The sequence below is a fragment of the Spermophilus citellus genome, assembly GCF_964194105.1.
Source record: "Spermophilus citellus genome assembly, chromosome: 14".
NCBI lineage: Eukaryota > Metazoa > Chordata > Mammalia > Rodentia > Sciuridae > Spermophilus > Spermophilus citellus.
Window position 1 is genome coordinate 69,852,058 of NC_138194.1, and position 23,469 is coordinate 69,875,526.

At 39.4% G+C, this 23,469-nt stretch overlaps 1 protein-coding gene across 1 annotated transcript in view; it reads left to right on the forward strand.

Moving 5' to 3' along the window:
* The window catches only part of GRHL2 (grainyhead like transcription factor 2), a gene marked incomplete at its 5' end in the record, with an annotated part of 106,573 nt that overhangs the window by 39,765 nt on the left and 43,339 nt on the right, over positions 1-23,469 (forward strand). Inside the window, one exon of the mRNA XM_081266660.1 lies at positions 7,522-7,616. Coding sequence (XP_081122786.1) covers positions 7,522-7,616 — 95 coding nt within the window. The remainder of the gene's footprint in view (positions 1-7,521; positions 7,617-23,469) is intronic.

Genomic DNA, 23,469 nt, shown 5'->3' on the forward strand with positions numbered 1-23,469 from the left:
GGGGAAGAACAATCTGTCACAGGAACTTCATTAATAGTTAATAAAGGACCTCAATGACAGATGTAGTGCTTTCTAAGACTATGTTTGGAATGAATCAAACATACCCAAAGGATCCAGTCTTTCTTTTTTCACCATAGAATCAAATTTGCCAAAATGTAGAACCATTGTTACCCAAAGTGTGGTCCCCCGATAAGCAGCAGTGGCCCTGCCTGGGAACTTGCTAGAAATACACATTCTTGGACATGTTCCAGATCAACTGAATCAGAATCTTTAGGTTGGCTCAGACATATGAATTTTACAAGTCTTCTAAGTGATCCCGATGTACCCCAACACTGAGAAGCATTGTTACAGAGTACTTGGTACACACAAGCCTGTCAACTCTGGGAATCCAGAAACACCCATTCTACTTTGGGGTCCTCCTAACAGGCCCTAGAGAATATGCATAGCTGTGCATTCCTGTACTTTAACATATCAGGAGCACAGCCTTGGATATGACTGAGAGATTTGGGTCCTATCTCAGGATGACATTAACAATGAGATCAGTTTTATTCTTGCTTTATTAGACATACTCCTGTGACTATGGTTTCACTCTTTTTGATACTTCAGGTTGGGTGTGTACTTTAGGATTGTTCACTTGTGTGTAAATTACCAAGACTATTAGTCTCATTAAGAACTATCTTCATCCCTCGCTCTCTTCTTTTGATTTTTTTTTGAATGGGAAAAAAATCATTAAAGAAAAATCAAGAATTCATTGAGATGTGGTAATAACAACATTGTAAGAGTTCATTTATTTCCCACTCTTCAATGTCCGCCCAGAAAATAGTAATTAGACTACTGTGATGGAGGCTAAATCAAGGACATAGGTATATAGCTAATGTCGATATAGACTTCCAAATGCTTCCACATGCCACTTTTCCAACTTCATACTTCCTTCTAACATTGATACAAGTTTTATGAAGATGTATTATTCTGTACAGTGCAGATTAAAGCACAACTTTAAAGAAGTGAGGTGAAAAAGGGAAGGCCTGTGAGTGAAGAGAGCAATCATAACTTAAGGGTAGACTGGGTGACATGAAATCTGTCCCACCAGTTATTGCCAGAATTGATCTGGTGATCTTGCTGGGCAGGCTGGTGTGTATAAGAACTACCTTCTTAAGTCATTTGGCATAATTGAAAAAAAAAATTGTTGCATTCAATAATAATTTTGTTTCATCATACTTTTTTTTAGAAACACCTAAGTCAATTTCCTATTTATATTCTCTTCTTCACCAAATAGATATTGGTATTATGTTTACAAACTGGTATCAAAAATGTAGTTTTTAATATTGCTCATTACATTTTTAGGGAAATTTGATTCAAAGTTTAATATGTTCACATTTATATGCTTTATAATTCTTTTCAAGTGGGGTGATTATTTTTTAACCTATAATGGCCCTTACACAAGAGCAAGCCATTCACTCCAATCATGCTTCTTAGTTATGGGAAGGAATCTCATGAAGGACATTGAATGATGACATTCAAAAATGATATATATATTTGGGGCTGGGATTGTGGCTTAGCGGTAGAGTGCTCACCTAGCATGGGTGTGACCCGGGTTCGATTCTCAGCACCACATAAAAATAAAGGCATTGTGTTGTGTCCATCCACAAAAAAAAAAAAAAAAAAAAAAAAAAAAAAAAAAAAAAGATTCTCTCTCTCTCTCTCTCTCTCTCTCAAAAAAAAAAAATATATATCCATATCCCAACTCCAAGAACTTGCAAATAAGACCTCATTTTAGAAAAAGGTCTTTGCAGATATAATTAGTTAAGAAACTTAAGATGAGATCATCCAAAAATCCAATGACTGGTCCTTAGAAGAGAAGAGAAGGAGGAATGCACACAGCGATGCAGAAGAGAACACCTTGTGGCAGACTCAGTGACAGGCAGCACATCAAGGAGCATGAAGCCTTGCTGGCCACCATCAGAAGCTAGGGAGGCACACAGCAGATTATCCTTCAAGGCCTCCAGAAGGAACCAACATTCCTGACACCTTTATTTCAAGCATCTGGCTTCCAGAACTAAGTGAAAATCCATTTCTGTTGTTTTGGCCATTTGTGGTGGACGCTCTAGGAAACTAATAGAGCAGCAGGACCTTCTACTGGTTGCAACTATCAACATTTGCAAAATTGGGGCTTGAGAAACTTGCATGAGGAAATTAGTCAAGGACAATTTACCACCAGGTTGTACATGATTCTACTGTCATGTATACCTAAGTTCCTATTCCTACCCCATAGGTCATAAACCCTGAAGTAAACGGCACTTATCAAAGGATATGAGCACAGCTTCCCTCCATGAACTGTCTGACCCTCTGCAGACACTAGAAATGAAGGGTAGAGAAGAACAGACGTTTCCCATTTAAGGCTTCAGAGAAATGTATGATGTTCATCTCTTGGTTATACTTTTTGTGTTTAGAACATCTGTGAATCCATCCACACATTCTTTAGTTCAACAAATTTATTGGGTGCATCTTAAGCATATGATGTTACGCTCTGAGAAAGCAGCAGTATTTAAGATCATTTCTTTGGCCTGTAAATTGCTAATGAGAAGCGCTGGTGAAAAATGGTAAACAAATAAATGAAGTACTCGCACATGCTGTGAGGGAAATAAACAAGGTAATAAAACCAGTAAAACATAGTCTTACCCGCCCTTTTGTTTTTGGCATTAAAAAAAAAGCATATTAAAGATATTTGTCTAATTGTCTTGTTCATTTATGTATTTACCAATTTATATTCTGGCTCCTTCTGGACTGAAAGAGCCACACTGTTGGGGACCTAGTCTTGTTTTCTGCTGTTCCTCCATCTAAGGACAGCGCCTGGAAGCCAGGGGCTCATCCTGAGCATTTGTTACAAATGTTGATTGACGAAGAGAGGGGATCTCTGCCTGATTGAGGGACCTAGTAAGGGTTTTGTTTTTGTTTTATTATACCTGTTTCTGAAAATGTTTTTCCTTTTTCAGATGACACATTTAAAATTTTTTTTATCATGTTAGTTCTTCTTAGTTATACATGATAATAGAATCCATTTTGATAAAATTATACAAGCATAGGATATATTTTATTCTAATTAGGACCCCATTCTTGTGGGTGGGCACCATGGTGGGGTTCACTTAGGTATTTTCATATGTGTTCATAGGAAAATTATGTTAGATTTATTTTCCACTGTCTTTCCTATTCCTATCCCCACCTCCCTTCCTTTCCGTTCCCCTTTCTCTAATCTACGAACTTCTCTTATTCCCTTTCTTCCCCTTGATTGTGGTTTAGCTTCCACATATCAGCAAAAGCACTTGACCTTTGTTTTTAGGGATTGGCCTATTTCCCTTAGCATGATGTTCTCCAGATCCATCCATTTACCAGCAAATGTCGTAGTCATTCTTCAGTGCACATTCTTTATTGGAGAAAATTTTCAGTGAGAGACGCTATGAAAAACTAAAGCCCTATAACCCAACAAATAGCTTGTCACATCTAGAATACGTGTTTGACCTAAGCACCTTGGTTTGTCTTAGTTTCTACATATGACATTTGCTTTCGTATTTACAGTTGACGTATAAACTGTTTTTAAAAATGCTGATTAAAAACTCAAACAAAATTGTAATACAATCTTTTAAGCCAGTTATAAAGAATCCAGGAATTCAATTTCTTATTCAAATTCAGTGCTCTATTTCTCTCTTCATAATTTTAAGAGATTGTTGGCCAGCCAAAAGCACAGGTGTGCATTTAAAACCATCTCATATAAAGTCATAAATGCCTTAATCTAAATTTGTAGAATATAAAATTGTTTTTCTTTGCTTTTTGTTTTCTCTTTTAGCTTTAAATATTTATTTTAAAGTCAGTAAGAAAATTTGAATATCCTAAGAGAAAAAAATGTGCAAACAATAGAACTGGAAACAGTTATATAAGTGAATACATTTTAAAAACTAAGAGAAAGAATAAAAAGAAATGCCAACAGCCAGAAACCAAGTAAAAACTATTCAACCTCTTTAGCAATCAAGGAATTACCGATTAAAATAATAAGGTGGCAGGTTTTGCATGTCAATTTAAAAAGGAAAAAAGAACTGTTATTGTGAATATTAACTGTTTCAACCTTTTTAGGAACAATTTGACAAAATCAATTAGTCCTAAAAATATATTGCTCTTTGGCCTATTACTTTCACTTCTGAGAATATATCTTCGCTTTTGTTATTTATTTATTTATTTATTTATCAATCCAGGAGATTGAACCTAAGGTGCTCAACCTCTGAGTTACACCCCCCAGACCCCAGGAATATATCTTAATAAAATATAATGAAGTACATATACAATTTTAGCTGTAAAGATAATTAAATGAAATGGTATTTGAGATAGCAAAGTGCTGTGTTATCTAATGACCAACAAGAGCAAAATAAAGTTGTGCCACAAGATCTAATGTGGTGGTACTTAGCCCTTAACAGTGATTTTTTTTCTTTTTTTTTCCAATATTTTAATTTTTTTCTTATTAGTTATGCATGCTAGTAGAATGTGTTTTGTCATATTATACATATATGGAGTATAACTTCTCATTCTTCTGGTTGTACATGATGTAGAATTACATTGGTCATGTAATCAGATATGCACATAGAAAAGTATGTCTGATTCATTCTGCTATCTTTCCTATTTCCATCCTCCCTCCCTTCCCTTCATTCCCATTTGTCTAATACAAAGTATTTCTATTCTACTCTACCCCCACTCCCCCCTTATTGTGAGTTAGCATCCGCATACCAGAGAAAACATTTGGTCTTTGGTGTTTTGGGATTGACTTATTTCACTTAGCATGATACTCTCCAGTTCCATCCATTTACTAGAAAATGCATAATTTCATTTTTCTTTATGGCTGAATAATATTCCATTGTGTATATATACCACGCTTTTGTAACCATTCATCTGTTGAAGGGCCCCTAGGATGGTTCCATGGGTTAGCTATTGTGAATTGAGCAGCTATAAACATTGATGTGGCTCTATTACTGTAGTATGCTGAGTTTTAGTCCTTTAGGTATAAGCCAAGGAATAAAATAACTGAGTCAAATGGTGGTTCCATTTCAAGTTTTCTGACAAATTTCCATACTGCTTTCCTAGTGGCTGCACCAATGTATGAGTGCACCCATAATGTATGAGTGTACCTTTTTTCCTCACATCCTCACCAACATTTATTGTTACTTGTATTCTTGATAATGGCCATTCTGACTGGAGTGAGATGAAATCTCAGTGTAGTCTTAATCTGCATTTCTCTAATTGCTAGAGATGCCTCAACAGTACTTTTACACCAGTTTATTAACATGGGACTATGCTAAAGATGTGCTAAGTAACAACAATGGCTATGAGTTAATTAAAAAATAATTGTAGAAATATTACGTATTCTGAGAAAGGGAGAAAGAGAGGAAAGAAAATGTACACAGATTTATTTAAAGGTGGTTATTGTGAATGAGTACATTGTGGTTGCTTTTAAGTATTTTGTTATTTGTTCATAGCTTCTGATTTTTTTATGGTGAACACACATGCTTTTATCATTTGTTTGTGTGCTTTGTTCAAAATGTAAAGATATAGCTGAGCACGGGGGCACATGCCTGTCATCCCAGCAGTTCCGGGGGCTGAGGCAGGAGGATTGCAAATTCAAAGCTAGCCTCAGTAACTTAGCAAGACACTGTCTCAAAATTAAAACAATTTTAAAAAGACTGGGGTATGTAGCTTAGTGGTAAAGTGTAAAGTGCCCCTGGGTTCAATCCGGAAGGAAGGAAGGAAGGAAGGAAGGAAGGGAGGGAGGGAGGGAGGGAGGAAGGGAGAAAGGAGAAAGGAGAAAGGGAGGGAGGGATGGAGCGAGGGAAGGAAGGAAGGAAGGAGTAAATCTATGTAGTTTTTCTAGGGGAGGTGATTAGGAATATGGCCAAATAACAGGAGTGAGCAGTTTATACAAGGAGACACTCAGTTGGCTAGCCTGTATGTGAGGACCTGCCTGGACCCATAAAAAGAAATTTAAATATAACATCAAGGGGATTCCACTCTACACCCATCAGATTAGCTAAAGAAAGGGAAAGAGAATTGTGAGGTGAAATTGTGAGATTAGATTGGCCAACCTATTTTGGAGAGAGTCTGGACGGTCATTCTGGAGAGCACAGTTGGTAGGTTTTTCTGAAGTTAACCATCAATTCAGTCTCCAGGAATAAGAACTTCTATTGCAGTGTTGTCTGCGAGAGCAGAGACTAGTGAAGGGTGCATCTCTGGAGAGAGGGGATAAATAAACTGTGCTGATGGTTGCCATATTGTTCTTTGCAGCCACAGTTAGAAAATAGTCTTGCAACCTGCAATGTGGTTGATTCTGAAGAGGTCCTAAGTGAGGGTTGTAACCTAAGATACAGGGTGCCTGGTTAAATTTGTGTTTTGATAAAAGCAGCCAGGGTTTTTTTAGGATAAGTATGTCCCAAATATTTGCCAAACCTGGCAGCCTTAGCCATAGCATAACACAACTTATCAACAATTAAGTTACATATACAAGCAAGCCAACCTAACATGTTTCGTAAGAATGCATATCAAGCACTTTGATAGCTTTTGTATTTATAGGGGAGGTTAATGGGGATGATTTCTTCTTCTTCTTTTTTTTTTTTTTGGAACCAGGAATTGAACTCAGGGACACCACTGAGCCACATTTCACCCCTTTTTGGTAGTTTATTTAGAGACAGAGTCTCACTGAGTTGCTGAGTGCCTCACTTAGCTGCTGAGGCTAGTTTTGAACTTGCAATCCTCCTGCCTCAGCCTCCTGAGCCACTGGGATTTACAGGCATGTGCCACTGCACCCAGCAGGATGATTTCTCTACATAAGTAAAGAGATTTCTTTCTTTATATAACTAAAGAAATACAGTAAGAGAAAGCCTTGACTGGTCAGCCATTGATTGTGAACTGGGTATTAGAAACTCAACTCTCTATACCTGAGCCTGGAAGGTGTTTTCCCTTGGACTGGGGATGCAGCTCAGTTGTAGTCTTTGTGCTTAGCATGTATGAAGCCCTGGGTTTGATCCTGTATATCAAAAACAAACAAACAAACAAAAAACAAGTTTTGAACATTCAACTTTTCTGCAATTTCTTTGCTAAAGTAAGTGACAGTACCTAACTGATATACAGAATATTCTGTTTTAAAAAATATTTCTATGGAATACTCTGGCATTTCTAGCAAATTTAAGTGGTAGGAAAGAATACAGGCAGAATCAGGAGAGAAAAACACCTAAATAATTTAAACCTAGTAAAAAGTGAAACTGATAAATCAGATAAGGGCATTGCTTCACTTAGATTTTCTCTTTTAATAGAGAAGCATGCTTATGTTCTTATTTACATGGGTAAATATTAACCAAAGAATACCAGTAAGCACCTATTGCCATAGAGATGGACAGAAAAATCGACAAACTTTAAATTTCCCCATTGGAAAACACATACCACCAAGTAATTTTTACTCTTTTGAAAACTTTTTCTTTTTTACTGTTACAGCTGATTACAAAGAGAGCTTCAATACAATTGGCAACATTGAAGAGATTGCCTATAATGCTGTTTCCTTTACCTGGGATGTGAACGAAGAGGCAAAGGTGAGTGAATTCTTAGCATTGGTTCATCGTTTATGCTTTTCAATTCACACGCCCGCCCTCAGCACAAGATTCTTTTTCTAAATGCTGTACAAGTAGCTTCCTATTAACTTGAGCCAGAAAAAAAGGAAATGAACCTATTGTCTTTTTCTCCAAGGTCACATATTTTCAGTTATATACTGCTCAGTGCTGATTTTGGGGTGAGGGGAGATGAGGGGGTTTGTCTCTGCTCTGTGGCCTCCCATAGGTGGTGATGAGTCAAGCTGACACCCCTCCCAGGTCCTTCAGGCCACACGCTCCATCTGAGAACTTGGAGCTAAGGAAGATAGTCCAGAAAACCTTTCCTCCCTGCACTGCAGAACCCTCAAACCCCATCTCAGGCTTTTCCATGCAGCCTCCCAAGGCAGGGCAGGGCCCAGAGCTAATGTCTTTGGCTGGGAAAGGGAGGGGTGCAGGAAGCAGGACGGCAGGGCTGTGAGCTTCAAGACTGGGTAATGCCCCCACCATGAATTTGAACCACTTCTTTTGCTGGCTGTTTGACCTTTGTCTGCTCCTCTGGGGACCAGTGTGTTTAAGAAGCACAAGGGTAACACCTTGGCAGCCAGAGGTATACCAAGGACAGATGCCCACCATTGCCTATTGTGGACAAGAAAGCAAACATATGGAAGTTTGCTTTCGAGCCCCAAGTCTCTGATTTTAGGAGAGCTCCAAACAGTTCTGCCAAGCCCACTCTGAGTGTCTTAGCTTCTGATCCTTTATCCTTATTTTGTACTTAAGGGAAGGTTCCGGATGAAATCTAAGCGTGTTTTCTGCTTCAATTCTGTACCACCCAGGTGAGTGTTAGAAGACTTTGTCTTCAAACTCACGAGAAGGTCAATGTCAACAACTCCTGTCAATGCCGTATTGTCCTCGGGCAGGGGCAGGCTGGGTGAGAAAGGAAACTGGCTGGGAGTTTGCAGCATGACTTCCAGAGGAAGATGAATTGCTCAGTGTCCCATGTCACTCATGAGGAAAACAATGTAGTTGAAATTGGCTTTAGGCTCAAGAAAGGTGACCCAAAAGAGCACATAGTGACAGAATGTCAGCATAGCCTTGAGAATCTTCCAGGGGATTACGGCCTCCCAGGGAAGGAAGCAGACCTTGCACGGACAAGATCAGGTGCCATCCTGAAGTGCAGGGAGAGTGGGTATGTGAGGCCCGTGGCCCCTGCACTGGAAGTTCCTGTGTGCTCTCTGCACTGCACTAACATCCTTGGCTGCCTGAGCACCATTTTTCCTGCCCCTCCCAGTCCCAAGAACTCCACCTCTGGCCTTGTGCAGGTCTGTCTGCACCCTCTCTGGCTCCTGTCCAACCCCTACTCACTGCAACAGTGCTTGCCCTTTCTCTTTGTGCCCCTTCTCTAGGAAGCTGGATGATGGGACTGGACAACCAGGGGCAGTCTTTGTGATGGCATACCTCCAGAAGGGACTAGAATCCTTAGCAAGTCAATCGAAATTCTCTGGGCCTCCATTCCTGAATTCGAAACAAAATAGACATTTCCAAATGTCTCTGTTGTACCAAGCATCATGCTGAGGGTACAATGCATGGTGATCCAGTGCTTTGGGGAGGGAGGCAAGGGAACCACACTGTCTGACGGTGTGAGCCAGGGAAGCAGGGCCATCTCAGGGTCACTGGGAAGACAATGTGATCATGTCACTGCAAGTATTTATCAGTGTTAGAGCAAGCTATAAATAGGAGCTCTAATCATCACTGTAATTTTCATGATCATGCAATCTGTGATAAGCAGTGCTAGTAGGTGAATGTGTTAAGTGTTATGTGTCGGTAGGGACCTTTTAAAGAAAATGTCTAATTTGGAAGGGACAGCTCTGTGGTAGACCAGTGAGATAGTTGATTTGGGCCCGAGTTGACCTTTCAGTCCATTTCACTCCATACCACTCATTGGCCATGTGCAGGAGCTCTTTCTTGTCTAAATGTGTGTTTACACATGTGTACACAAATGTACATGTGCATGTTGGTGTGCCTATGTGTGTTGTTCCAGATGGTCAAGTTTAAGTTTACATATGCTTTGATAAATGACGTTGAAGGATATTTTATAATGCTCACTGTAGCAAAATTTGTTTTATTTCTTTAATGTCTATTTTAAGTGACTATTGTTTGGTGGTTGTGATTGTATTAGGTCTGGGTTAATCGATAAGTAATAAAAAATAGTTCCCGTTGGTTTTCTCCAAACTATGGAAGGGCCTTTAAAGAAAGCTGTGATAGTTAAATCTACTTTATGAGAGAGGCTGCAGAGCCTAGGGCACTTCTTTAAGATATTATTGATTTTATAATGAACAGGCTGGAAAAAAAATAGGATGGTGGTTCAAAAAAAGGTTTTTGAACAAAGCCAGCAAAAGGTGTCAGCCAGGCACAGTGGCACGTGCTGTAATATCAGCTACTCAGGAGACTGCGTGAGGCAGGAGTATATCATAAATGTGAGGCCAGCCTGGACAAATTGAGGGGACCCTGTCTCAAAAAATAAAAAGGGCTGGGGAATGGAGCCAGTGATAGAGCACTCCTGGGTTCAATTGGCAGTACCAAGAAAAAATACAAAGTGTCATCTCACAGTGGAATGATTTGTAATTTCCATATTGTAGACTTCTTTTCAGAAGCAGTTATATTTTATTTCAAATTCCTATTGATGACATCCACCCAGAAATCTTTGTAGGTTTCAGGACTGGGGTCCCATTCAGTGTCACATGATGCTTTTGGCTTGTGTGGTCAAAGGACACAAACCTGCGATTTCTGCCTTGTGTGGACCACAGAACAAATGTGGGTATATTATACATTTATGTACTTATATTTCAAATTTTAACATTTTTGTCCACATTTAATAATAAAGAAAAAAATTTAAATCCAGATTCTAGACTATTTTGGTAATTAAATATTCTGGCCAGAGTGTTTGCAAGGAGAATAACCTTCACAGCACTCATTGGTACTTGCTGTTCTTTATTGCTTTTCTTAGCCTTCTTTTTTCTAGAATTTTCCATGCATGGCCCTGTTGGACATTTGAGTTTTTATGCTCTACCACGTCACCTCCAAACAACACGTACACAGCTTGGATGTTTGCTGGCTTTCAGTGTTGGGGAAGGTAGTGACACACCAAGGGTGGGGGGCTTGGTTTAGCCTGTGGCTCAGAGAAAGGGGTGAGGCGTACCACCAGCATTCCCTGGCTCCCTTGCCAGTCCTTAGTGCACCACAGTGAGTGGCAGCAGGCCAGAGGCACACTCGTGTCACCATGGTTGGAAGGAGATGCTGTAGCATCCTTTGAATGCCTACCAAAGTCGTAAATGTTGACCTCTGAAGGTGTTTAAAGAAACCCCAGAAGTAAGATGGATCTGCATGTGAAGACCCAGCCACAAGCTGGAGGAGATCCAAGTTTTATTGTTGTCATTGTTTTTCTTTGCACAAGGTTTTGTAAACCAATTTGAAGCAGGCAGTGTCAGAAGAGATGCTACACATGTGCTTTGAGCAATAGCAGCATCATTTGAGAAAACTGTGCCTTTTTCCAAGGTGACCATGCTGAAGGATAGCTTTTCCTTGGATATTCACATTTTGGTGCCTTTATTAAAAAAAAAGTCCAATATCTGATACTCTTGCTACATACATTTAATCAAGACCTGGAGATAAGGATCATAGAGTTTTCCAGGACACACTCTGCTTGTTTCCTCTGTGGCTGACTTACAAGTTATTTCTGTCTCCTCTAGCAGACAGAGGAAAGGAGGGGACGTGAGATGCTAATCATTCAGGTTAATTTAATTATACGAACAGTATCTGCGCAGGGAAGGTGTTAAAAGTATTAGTCACATTGAGGTTTGGGGATTACTCCCAGACTTCCAGGGTGTCAACTGCAGCCTGATTCTGGCGGAACTGCTGTTGCAGGGTTCTTCCACCCAGAACCGGTTTTGCTGGTTACGCCACAGTGTCTTTCTGCAGGATGACACAAGCAGCCAACTTACTCTCCCACAGGCCCCACTTCTCCCTTGGGGTCTGTGCCGTCTGCAAGTGTAGGTAAGGTGAAAAGTGTCACTGCTGTCTAGGTGGATGTGGCTCTGAGTGTCCACACTTAACAGCTTGGAAACTGGCAGGAGATGGGTGCAGGGCGATGCAATGGAAAGAGCATCTGAAATGGGGTTCAGGCGCCCCGAGTCTAGTCCTGACACTGGAGTAGCTGGCATTTGACCTCTCGTTTCCCCACTTCAGTTTGCTCGGTTCTAAAGTGGCGGGAAGCAGGGAGGAGGGCCCTTCCATGTGATTCTAATGGCAGGACTTCCATGTGATTCTAATGGCAGTACTACCTTCTGTCATGTGACTCCCATTTACAAGGATGTTTTAATTTTACTTTCTCCTCTTAGTCAAACGCAAGTACCTGAAAACTAGTTTTGATGGTCACTAATCCCCACAATGAGGGATTCCCATGCAAGACTCCCCTGAGTTATTGGTGAGCAGTGACTCAGAGTGCCAGGAGTGAGCACTGCCTTTCTCCAGCACTGATGTCATCTCCAGAGCAGGAGTGCTGCCAACCCACACCCCGGGCTTCCCTGTCTCCCAGGTTTCTAAGGAGAGTCTTGAAACCAGGCCTCTATTTTCATCCAATGCTGTTTTCTCTGGTCACAATGATTTAGAGATTACCCAACCCAGTGTGCTGTCACAACCTCTCTTGTGGGACACAGGAGAAAGACATGAGCATTAAGGTGCTACTTAGTGCCTTGTACTGACATTTGAGAGCTGAGTTTCCTTTTTGTGTCTTTTCACTAGTACACTATGCTAATTTCCCCCATCTCTATGCTTTGTCCTTCCCATCATTTATAAATTCCTTAGGATGAAGGAAGCTCCTTTCTACTACTCTTTTTCTTTTAATTGTTCTGCATCCAACCATTTTGGAATGGTCTTAATTCAGTGAAAATCTTTCTCCTCCCTCTCTACCATAATCAAGAAGGCAAACCCACTACCAAGCCCTTTTGCTATACCTGTGCCTTTATGAGAAACCTGTCATATGATTTTATAAAAAGAAATTGTTTCTGTGGGTCACTCTTTTCTGCTCTCTAGCATCCTATATGACCTCCTATGTGACGAGGTCCACCATGCTCTCCTTTCCCCCTTCCTATTGAGCTGCTGGGAGATTGGCTTGTCCTGCCCTCCCCTTAGTTAGATCATTGAAGAACATTCTTTCTGTATTTGGAAGCTAGGAAAGGACTTTTCAGACAAGAAGTTATTGTCATTCTGTAGAGGGCCAAAGGCATAAATAAGGCATATATTTTCATCTCTATTAACAAATTTTTGTGGCAAGATTGGGGTTGGGCAGACTGAGACTTGGTTGGGGTTGGGTGAGGATCAGAGAGGTTAAGAGATGTCATATGTAATAGTCCTTTCATCTCAGATTCTGATTCCTTTCTATAAGGACCTTTGATATTCCAGACACTACAAGATTAGGCAGAAGTAAAGGTAGATCTCTTTAAATCCAGAGCCCATGTTATAACCATCCCAACAGAAGGGAATCAGCTTTTTTTTTTTTTTTTTTTTTTTTTGGTCTTTAGACCAAAGCATGCTATGATTTTCCTCCTCCAACAAATCTTTAGGTTACAAATTCTTTGTGTCCAAAAAGAAAGAAAATAAATGGTCAGTCTCACTTCCATGAACAAAGCAGTTCAATCAGGTCATCCTGCTTTTGCTACCTGCACTGTGCTCACACTTTGCTACCCCAGGCCCAGAAAATATAGTTTGCTGGTTCAACTATTTGAACCAGGGCTATTCCTATATGTGTCTTTTGTTGCCCTGGTACTTTCCCTGTTCATATCATACATGTCATTGACCAGAATGGACATGGGAGTGAGGACTATTTGAGAAGCCTTGTCCTCTTCAGGTGAGTGAATGTGTATGTGTGTATGTGTGTGTGTTCATTGACCTCGAACTATGGAACTCCCTTGCATAATATTTTCCTCACTCTGCATTAACTAAAGATCAGTTCTAGTATTGTGACTCTGAAATGTACCAGTGATTCTTCTTCCTATCTTTGCATATTTATTCACCATTTCCTCCATACATTTTTTCTGTTATGAATAGTGGAGAACGTTTCTTATTTTTCTTATTCATTTTTTGCAAAACCTGGCAAGAAGCATAGCATTTTAAAAATCTCAAGCAAGAAAGAGTATTTTTGTCAGAGAGGATAAGGTTGCAGAAGACACCCACTGACTATCAGCTCTATATGTTTTGTGATTTAAGAAATTCAATAAACAAATACTCCCACTAACCCAACTAGTGAATTGGAAGTGAATATCACATGTAAGCCAATACTTATTTTGTAGATAGATTCCTCTAACTTTGGGTCCTTTGGGATGCTTTAAATGAATTGGATTTACAAAAGAAATTTATGTGTAGTTTTTGAAGCTTTAGGAAAATGCAAGGTGGGAGTTGGGGTAGGCATGTTGACGTTTCCTCTGGGCCCCATTTCCCTTAATAGTTTCTTTAATTATTACCTAGTGTCTGATTTTGCTTTAATATCAAAACAATGGAATTTAAGAACTGAGACTGAGGAATGGGAACATGAATGCTAAGATGAGTTGGCTGACTGAGAAGGAAAATACAAGTGAAGACTGAAGGTAGAAAATTCTCCCATCCTAATGGGAAAGACAGTAGAATGAATCAGACATAACTTTCCTATGTTCATATATAACTACACAACCAGTATAACTCTATATCATGTACAACCATAAGAATGGGAAGTTATACTCCATGTATATATGATATGTCAAAATACATTCTACTGACATGTATAACTAAAAAGAACAAATAAAAAAATTTTTAAAAAGTTCTCCTATCCTTAAGGAAGACAGTGAAATTGATTTAATACCCCTGCATGACTCTGCAGCTGCCCTGGACTTAAGCATGCATTTGGTGCGGCCTAATTCATGGTGACTACACAGTGACAGTAGCTGCCTTACTTCTTATTGTGAGACATAACTGGAGCTGTTGTACAGGGTGACTTACTCTTTCCATGGGAAGTCCAGGTGTCTCTTTTTTCACTGTATGAGTTGACCCTTTCTCTTCCCAGTGCCATCTTCTCAAAGTGCAGCTGGTGGTCAGCAAGGTAGCCTTAGTTTTCGCTCCATGAGCTGCTGTTGGCAGGAAAAAAATAGTTTCCCTCGACTTATTATCCCCATTTTACTAGCTTAGAGACAGGATGATCATAGCCTATGAAAAGGTGGTAAATTGAAGAAAATATGTGCATTCTAATCTTCTTGTACATTGCAAATAATTCAATCTCAGAGAAAAATAAAATCATGCTAATTAAAAGGCTGGCTTGAAATTCACTATCATGGTGAATCTATTATGTTGTTCCAAATTTGCTATTTATCTTCCTTCCTACTTTTTTTTCTGTGTCTTTTTTCAGCATTTTTTTTTTGGTCTAAAACATTTAATTAATTTTTATTGTGTCCCCACTAAATGCCAATCAGAATACTTTTGAATATTTGTGATATTTTGATGAATCATGCCTCCAAAAGATGCTCTGAAATGGACAATATTCTTTCTTTGTTGAACTTTGTTTCAGGACACCAGGGGAGAAAAGAAGTTGTATGAATATGGATATTTAGGCTACAGGGATTGCCCAAAGGAGACCATACTCCTGCGGGACACATTGCTTCATGACCTTGCTTAACCCTCTCAAAACATGATGCCTTTGCCTGGAAAGTTCTATTTCTGCTTACAAGACAGTCCAGGATGAAATAGGGTTCATAGATACTAACAATAAAAAAAATTTATTGCCTAAATTGGCCTGATTTTTAATATTATGGAAGGTTAAAGAATATTATAGGTCATATTCTGTGGTTTTCAAAAGTAAAGATAGGGTTGGGGGAAGCTCCTGGGAGGAGTCCTGAAATATTGAGTTACACACTGCAGAGCAGGGCAAATGGCAGTTTTATGTGTTTGCTGGGGCGTGGTGTGGGTGAAGGAAACTTTAAAAGGGAAAGGTAAACATTTGCTGGAGTCTTTGGTATTGAACTTAAACAAAGCCAGGCCTTTGTTCCAGTTTTATATGGTAATGGATGGCAGGAAAAACTATAAAGCTGGAGTTAATTCATTTATAAAAGGAATAATCTTTGGAAGGCATCTCACTGAAGATATCAATGATTTGATCTTTTGTTAGAATGTGGAGTATCCATGGTTTCTGGCCTGAATTCTACTCAGGGCTCTATAACTAACAGGTATGAACTGCTGTATTGTGCAGAAAAGTAGACTATAGACTTGGGTTTCATAAAAATATGGTGTGTGCTTGTGTGCACAATGACTAATATTTGTTCGGTAATTACTATACACCAGGCATTCTGCCAGGCACTTTATATACGTTATGCAATATTCATGCTTTTAAGTAGGTAGGATTTTTCATTTAACTAATGAGGAATTTAAAGTTCAGACAGCTTAGCTACTTTACCTAACATAGTGCAGCTAATGTATAATAGAGGTGGAATTCCAACCCTGGGCTCTCCGGTTCTGAAGCATGTGCTCTTCCCACCATGCTTTTTTGATGTTGGGAAAATCTAGCAGTGTTATCTCTTCCATTAACTAACTCTGACAAGGTACAGACATTCCTTGGAAGCAGCATGCCCACTTTTCCATGAGGCACTAACCCAGGAGAGGGGAAATTTGTGGACAAGTAGGCCTGGTAGAGCCCCTGCTCTCAAGCCATGTTAGGGCTAGACCCAGAACTGAGTCATGGATGTAAGTAACTGTAATGTGAGGTAGAAAGGGACAATGACTGATGGAGGGAAAATACTCGAAGAGTTCTAGAGACATAAGTTCAATTTATCTTAAATTTTTTGGTCTACTTTTTATTTGAAAAATATATGATAAATGTATCAACACCCTACATCTAGATAAACTCATTGTTAGTATTTTGCCATATTTGCTTTCCCCTGCCCCCTCCAATTTCATCACTTCTATACTTCAGCACACCCAGAGATTCCCTTTCTGTGGAATTAGGAAAGACATGAGGAAGGCTGCATCATGAAAGCTGTGTCTTAGGGGTCAGGTAGAATTGAATCATTGGAAGTTGGAAGAAGGAACATGCCTGGTGGGAGAATGGGGTGGCCAAAGATGCAGAGGCTAGAAACAATGAAGAGCAGGGGATTGTGGAGCTCAGGAGAGAAGTTAGACTTGCTTGTTCAGAGGGGTTGATAGAAGTCAGGACAAATGAGAAAGGATGAGTCTGGTGGAGAGAATTGGAGGATGGGCAAAAGAGGGTCACAATCTGGGCTTCAGATATCCTGCATTTAGAGGAATAGAAGAAAAAGAACCAGAGAAGGAAAGATGGTGAGTAAAGAGAGTAGAGGGAAAGAAGAAAAGAGGAGGAAGATGAGACGGGTGAGGAAGTCAAATGCTTCAGCGTGGGGGTTTTCAGAGTATGGTTCTCAACAAGCAGCATCAGCAGCAACTTAGTAAGTTGTTAGAACTGCGAAAACTAGGGTCTCCCACCCAGGCCTGCTGAGTTGGAAACTTTGGGGGCTTGCCTATAACATAGATGTTGGGGGCTGTGGCTGCAGCTGTCTGCTGTACTTGGCCTCAGTGATAGACACTTAGGCTCAGCAGTATGTTGTTTGATTGCAGTACAATCCCTATATAGTCCCCTCCTCTGCCTTCCAGGCTCTTTTTTATCCTCCCAAATAAAAACCCTGCTTACCCATTGTCTGCTTTCTTTGCTATTTTCAGAGTCAACATATACTTTCCTCCCTTCTGTATGTTTCCTATCTCAAGACTCCTGCAGGAAATCTTCCCTGGCTACCTTATTGAGTTCTTTCCTACTCTTTTAAGTCCTTACAGCAAGTGTAGTCTGGATCATCTTACTTAATAGCTAATTATATACATTCCACCTCGGTGACTAGAACAGTTGAGTGAACAGTGCTCTTTTCCTTAAGGGCAGGACCTTGCCATAGGGACATTCTTTATTTCACATGGCATCCACATACAGCATCTTCCATAGGATGGATGGACGGATGCTTAGATAGATAATCATAGTCATGCCAACTATATAGTTGATGCTCAACTTACATTTGTAGGTAACTAGTTACATAGGTAAGTAGGTAGGTAGGTAGATAACATTTCCAGAGAAATCTGATCAGAGCACTTAACTGTATTATCTTGACAACTTCAGCTACTCATATCAGTCTCAGCTCTCAGGAGGTATTACTTATGAAAACAAGAGCATAGATAAAGGGGGAATTCACATTTAGAAAAATAATTTATGTTCCCTTAATTCATAAATAAATATTTATTGGTTAACTACTGTGAGCCTGGTGCATTAGAGTCAGATTCATGGAGCAAGCAGATAATAAATGCCAAAAAAATGCACAACATAAATTTAAATAATGCTAAGTGTTATGAAGAAAACAGGAAAGAAAAAATTGATAGAGTGCACCACTGGTCATGGACTGAGGGTGTTGGGAGGAGGAGAAAGGCTATTCGTGTGGGGTGTCACTCTTTCTGAAGAACTGACATTGGACTAAAATGTAAATGAGAAGGAACTGGCAGTGTGGTGATCTGCAGGGACAGCGGAGGAGGCAGAGGAAGAGCAGATGTCAGAAGCTCTGTAACAGAACACACTTGGCATGCTCTGGACACAAAAACCTGAGTACTGGCATTATGAAATCATGGTAGAATATTTAAGTACATCAGGTGTGCATCTGTGTGTGCTCAGATTTGCAGGAGAAGACAATGAAATATATTTTCAGAAAAAAAGATAAAATAAAGAAATATATTAATCATTTCCTAAAAGTGTTGTGTAACTGGAAGTTTCAAGAGATTTGGAAATTTTAGATTTTCAACTGAATAGCAAGTCCCCTGAGAGCAGTCAGTCTGCCCTGTCATTCTGTCTCCACCTTGTCTCCACAAAATGCCAGTGTGCCAGCAAAGACACTTAATAACTGTGTGACGAATTCCTGCCTAAAATAAATGAATCAGTGCCCCAGAAGGACATTTTCACATTTTAATAAGTCCATGTTTAGTCATTTAGTCTATTGTCTGCCTCAATCGAGCATTTTCATTCAAGAGTGATCTTATAAAAATGGGGAAAAATGATGAAATTTAAGAAAATTATCTACAAGTTCTTTCATAATACAAAGAACCAACAAATGAACAGGGTAGTAGAAAAACTGGCAATTGTACACATATGTGCATATAGTTTGTGGAAGAGGAATGTTAAATAATTTAAAAAATTATGTTAAAATTATTATTTCTTGATGTGTACCTGTAATTTGGAGGTCAATGCATAGCAATCTCTTGGAAAAAGTCTCTTTAGAATTCCAGTCATTAACAAATAAGGATCTTTTTAAGTCTTTAACCATAAAGATTTTTAAAAATGCAATATTTTTTTAAAGAGAGAGAGAGAATTTTTTAATATTTATTTTTTAGTTTTCGGTGGACACAACATCTTTATTTTATTTTTATGTGGTGCTGAGGGTCAAACCCAGCGACCTGCGCATGCCAGGCAAGCGCGCTACCGCTTGAGCCACATCCCCAGTCCCAAAATGCAATTGATTAAAGAGGCAAATAAACACATCACATAAAATCATGGGTGTTGTGATTTTTTTTTTAATCTCAAATTGCTTTCTAAATCAATCAAAGGTAGAACCACTTATTTTAATGGAAAGCCCTCAGAAAATCTGGGGAGTTAATAATCAAGTTAATGTATGAATTCTAAAGCTCATTGATTTGTATTTATTTTAATAAATCTTTCTACACACAGTGCACAGCTGAGATTTATTGAGTCCTCATCTTTCTGAGTAGGAACTACAAAATGAGAATAGGCATTCATATGTAACAAATGATTTTATTAAAAAATGTCCAGTGTCATGAGACTGCCACTTTTTAGGAAAGGTTTGGTACAATTCAGAAATAATCTATCTGAATCAAAAATAAAATTGTATCTATTATCCACTTGAATACACCTGATTTAATTCATTTTTCTATTCAATGTGCTATTAGAATTATAGAGTGAGAAGTAACTGAGATTTTGATAATATTATGTGAACATATCTGTAGCGTTCATAACTTGGGTGACAGATCAATTATTTATGACATTTGTCTGCTCTTTACATAATTGGTATTCCCACTGAAGTCAAAAAGAACTCTGTGTGCTTGACATTTGGGTGAACATTTGGTGGATGAAATCATGCCTTTTCCCCAGGCCTCTCCGATACAAGTGCTTTGTAGATAAAGATTTCAGTTGTCCAAGAAATCAGCTCTCACATTTGCCTGCTATGCATGGAACTGGGACATGATTGGGATTGCAAAATAAAACAATTTAATGCTCCTCTGTTCCCAGGCAAAGTTTTAGTTAATGTCCTTCCCAACCCTTAGCCCCAGCCCTTCAGTTAAAGTTCAACCATTTGGGTTTTGAGTGCAGCACAGCTAGACTGTGACTGATGCCATCAGGCACTGAAACTCCACTTTCTACTGGCGGGAGCCAGGCAAGAGGAGAGCAGCGCCAACCCTGTTATAAAATCCCTGCCTGTTAGGATCACACCCAACACAATGTAGCAGAGAGGCAGAGTCTCCTGTTGTTTACTTGTTGGGAAATCAGGATGCCTCGAGTCAAAGGGAGCCCATTAGGCCTTGAACCAAGGACTTTTCTCTATTAAGAGAAACTGCCTCAAGTGTCTCCCTGTGGAGTCTAGTCTGTGGTAGCTGGTGTGACCTTTAAAGACCATCTCTAGTGCATAACTGATTTTTATAGGCCCTCTAAGGAGGATTTAGTCTCTTTATATGTCCAATAACCATTTGTGATTTTAGTGAATTTGTCTACTTAAGTGGCCCTTGTAAACAGTCACGATCCATCACTCCAGCTCTCTTAGTTGAGACTTGGAGCTGATAAAACCGCAATGAATATTTCTTGCTGCGTGACAGACTATCTATCCACCATGAGTGATGCATCGTTAAATCGGTGAGCCAACCATGAAATCTAATAGCTTAGGAAATATTCTTCAGAACGCTTTCTCCTCTGGCTTCTGTACAACTAGGCAGGCTTTTTAAAAGAACACACACACACACACACACACACACACACACACACACACACACACGTCTGGGTTACTCCTGGAGCTCTAGGAAACATTTTCTGGACTGAGGGCCATGTGGATTACAGTCATCACCAGGAAGCTCTCTATGAACCATGTGGCTAGCATGGAGGATGACTGCTCAGCACAGTGAATATTTGATTTGCTGACATAAAACAGTATTTATGCATTCTGGCCAAGATAACCTCATATTGTCAGTAATAACAATAAAAGAACTCAAGGGTTCCTGGAAAAGAACTTTTATGTTTATATATTAAGGATCAGCATTCAATGAAGCTATTGTCATCTTTCCAGTGCTGCCCCATTATCTTTCTCACCATCTCATTTCTTTCTTTTTCTTTTTTTGGCACTGGGGATGGAACTCAGGGGCACTTAACCGCTGAGCCACATCCCCGGTACTTTTTTGTTTCTCCCACTTTTTTTTGTATTTTATTTAGAAGCAGGGTCACACTGAGTTGCTCAGGGCCTCACTAAATTGCTAAGGCTGGCTTTGAACTTTCAATCCTCCTGCTTCAGTGTCTCAAGCCACTGGGCTGGGATTACAGGCATGTACCTGGCTCACCATCTCATTTCTGACTTCTGTGATTGTAGAAACCATACCTAGCACATCTGTGCTGGCAGTCTCGAGACCTTGAAAGGCATTTAAAAATATTTGTTGCATGAATGAATATTAAATAAAAATTCTCTGCCATTAAGGAATCTCCTAGAGCTCTAGGTAGCATTTTCTGTCTTGGTGACCATTGTGGGCAAAATGCTTTTATGCTGGAATTCCAGTAAGAGCATTGAGCCTGGCATCTTCTTTCTTGGAAGTCCTTGTCACTAAGTTCCCCTACATTATATGACACTGGCATCTTTGGTTGCTCTCTTCTTTTTTCCCATTCCTCAGTATTTATGAGGTCCCCACTCGGAGCCCAGCATGTTTGCAGTTTGTATTTCACTAGTATCTTCCAGGCTCAGAACTCTGCTCTACATTCTAGGAACCTCTGGACATATGTCTCCTTAGGATAATCTTGACCACAGTGTGTTGGTTATTGCTGGATTTCTTATCTCTCTTCCCCTTAGACTGTCAGCTCTATGAGGCAGGGTTGGCTTTCCTCTTTACTTCTGACATCTAATGCTGTTTGACCCATCAGGGGCTTCTGTGGACATTTACAGACTGAATGAGCAAATGACTTAAAGAAATGAATGAATAAAATGAGCGTATCCACAGTTAGATCAACTTAAAAAAAACCCTTTTATTGTGTATATTTAAGGTATGCAACATGATGTTATTTATTCATTTATTAATTGGTACCAGGGTTGAACTAAGAATCTCTTAGCCACTGAGATAGTCCTTTGTTGTTGTTGTTTTTTATAGCTTAAAATTAAAAAAAAATTTTGTTCTTTTTAGATATACATGACAGTAGAATGTATTTTGACATATTATACATACATGGAGTATAATTTATTCTAATTAGGATCCCATTCTTGCAATTGTATGATATGGAGTTTCACTATTCATATATTTATGATATGTCTGATTCATTCTATTGTCTTTCCTATTCCCATCTTCCTTCCCCTTCCTTCATTTCCATTTGTCTAATCCAATGAATATCTATCGCACCCCCATCCCCACCCCTTATTGTGTGTTAGCATCCATATATCAGAAAGAACATTCAGCCTTTAGTTTTTTGGATTGGCTTATTTCACTTAGCATGATATTCTCCTGTGCAACATGACGTTGAGGGATACATATAGTTAGTAAAAGTGATTGAAGCAAATTAATGTATCCATCACCTCATACAGTCACCCTTCTTTTGTGTTTTGGGGGCCAGAGAAGCTGAAGTTTACTTATTTAGCCTGAATCCCATATGCAGGACAACTTCATTACTTAGAGTCCTTCTGGATCTCTGTCCTTGTTCATGTAGTCAGGTCATCTTTAGGCATTTGTTTTCAGATGGAGGATAGAAATGTGAGAGCCTGAGGACTAGTGCACGTGGCTATTGTAATTAGTGTGTTATTAAGATCTGTCAGCTGGACTTGTCACTACTGAACCGGTGCCTCGCAGGTGCATGTCTCATTGCCAAGTGACAAGCTAAAAAAAATAAAGGAAAATGATGTTTAGGGAGATACAGCACTAAAAAGTATGTGCCTGGTTACCAAAATTATCAAATGATTATAGGCCGAGGACTTGAAATGAATTAAATCAGACCTCATAGTTACACAAAAATATTAAAAAGAACTGTGAGTCTTCACTTCCTACAGGGCGAATCTTTCTGGTTTCTCTGTGACACAGAAGTCTTTATGTCTAGGGTTTGAAGGTGAATAAAAAACTCAGGGGATCAAAAAAAATACACAAATAAAGATTAAATAATACATCAGATGAGATGGTTTTCAGAATACATAATTGTACAAATTGAAAGCAATGAATGGTTCAAACTTAAAAAAAAGAATATATAAGTAAGCCAGGCAGGGTGGTGCAAGCCCATAATCTCAGCAGCTCAGGAGGCTGAGGCAAAAGGATCTCAAGTTCAAAGCCAGCCTCAGCAATTTAGCAAGGCCCTAAGTGATATAGTGAGACTCTGTCTCAAAACAGAAAATGAAAAGGGCTGGGGATGCGGCTCAGTGGTTAAGTGCCCTTGGGTTCAATTCCTGGTACAAAAAAAGAAAAAAAAGTAGTACATGTGTCATCAAAATGGAAATAGTACAAAGGAAATAGTCTAGTAAGACTGGTTCTTCTCAGAGACTACCTCTTAATTGTCTATGTAGTT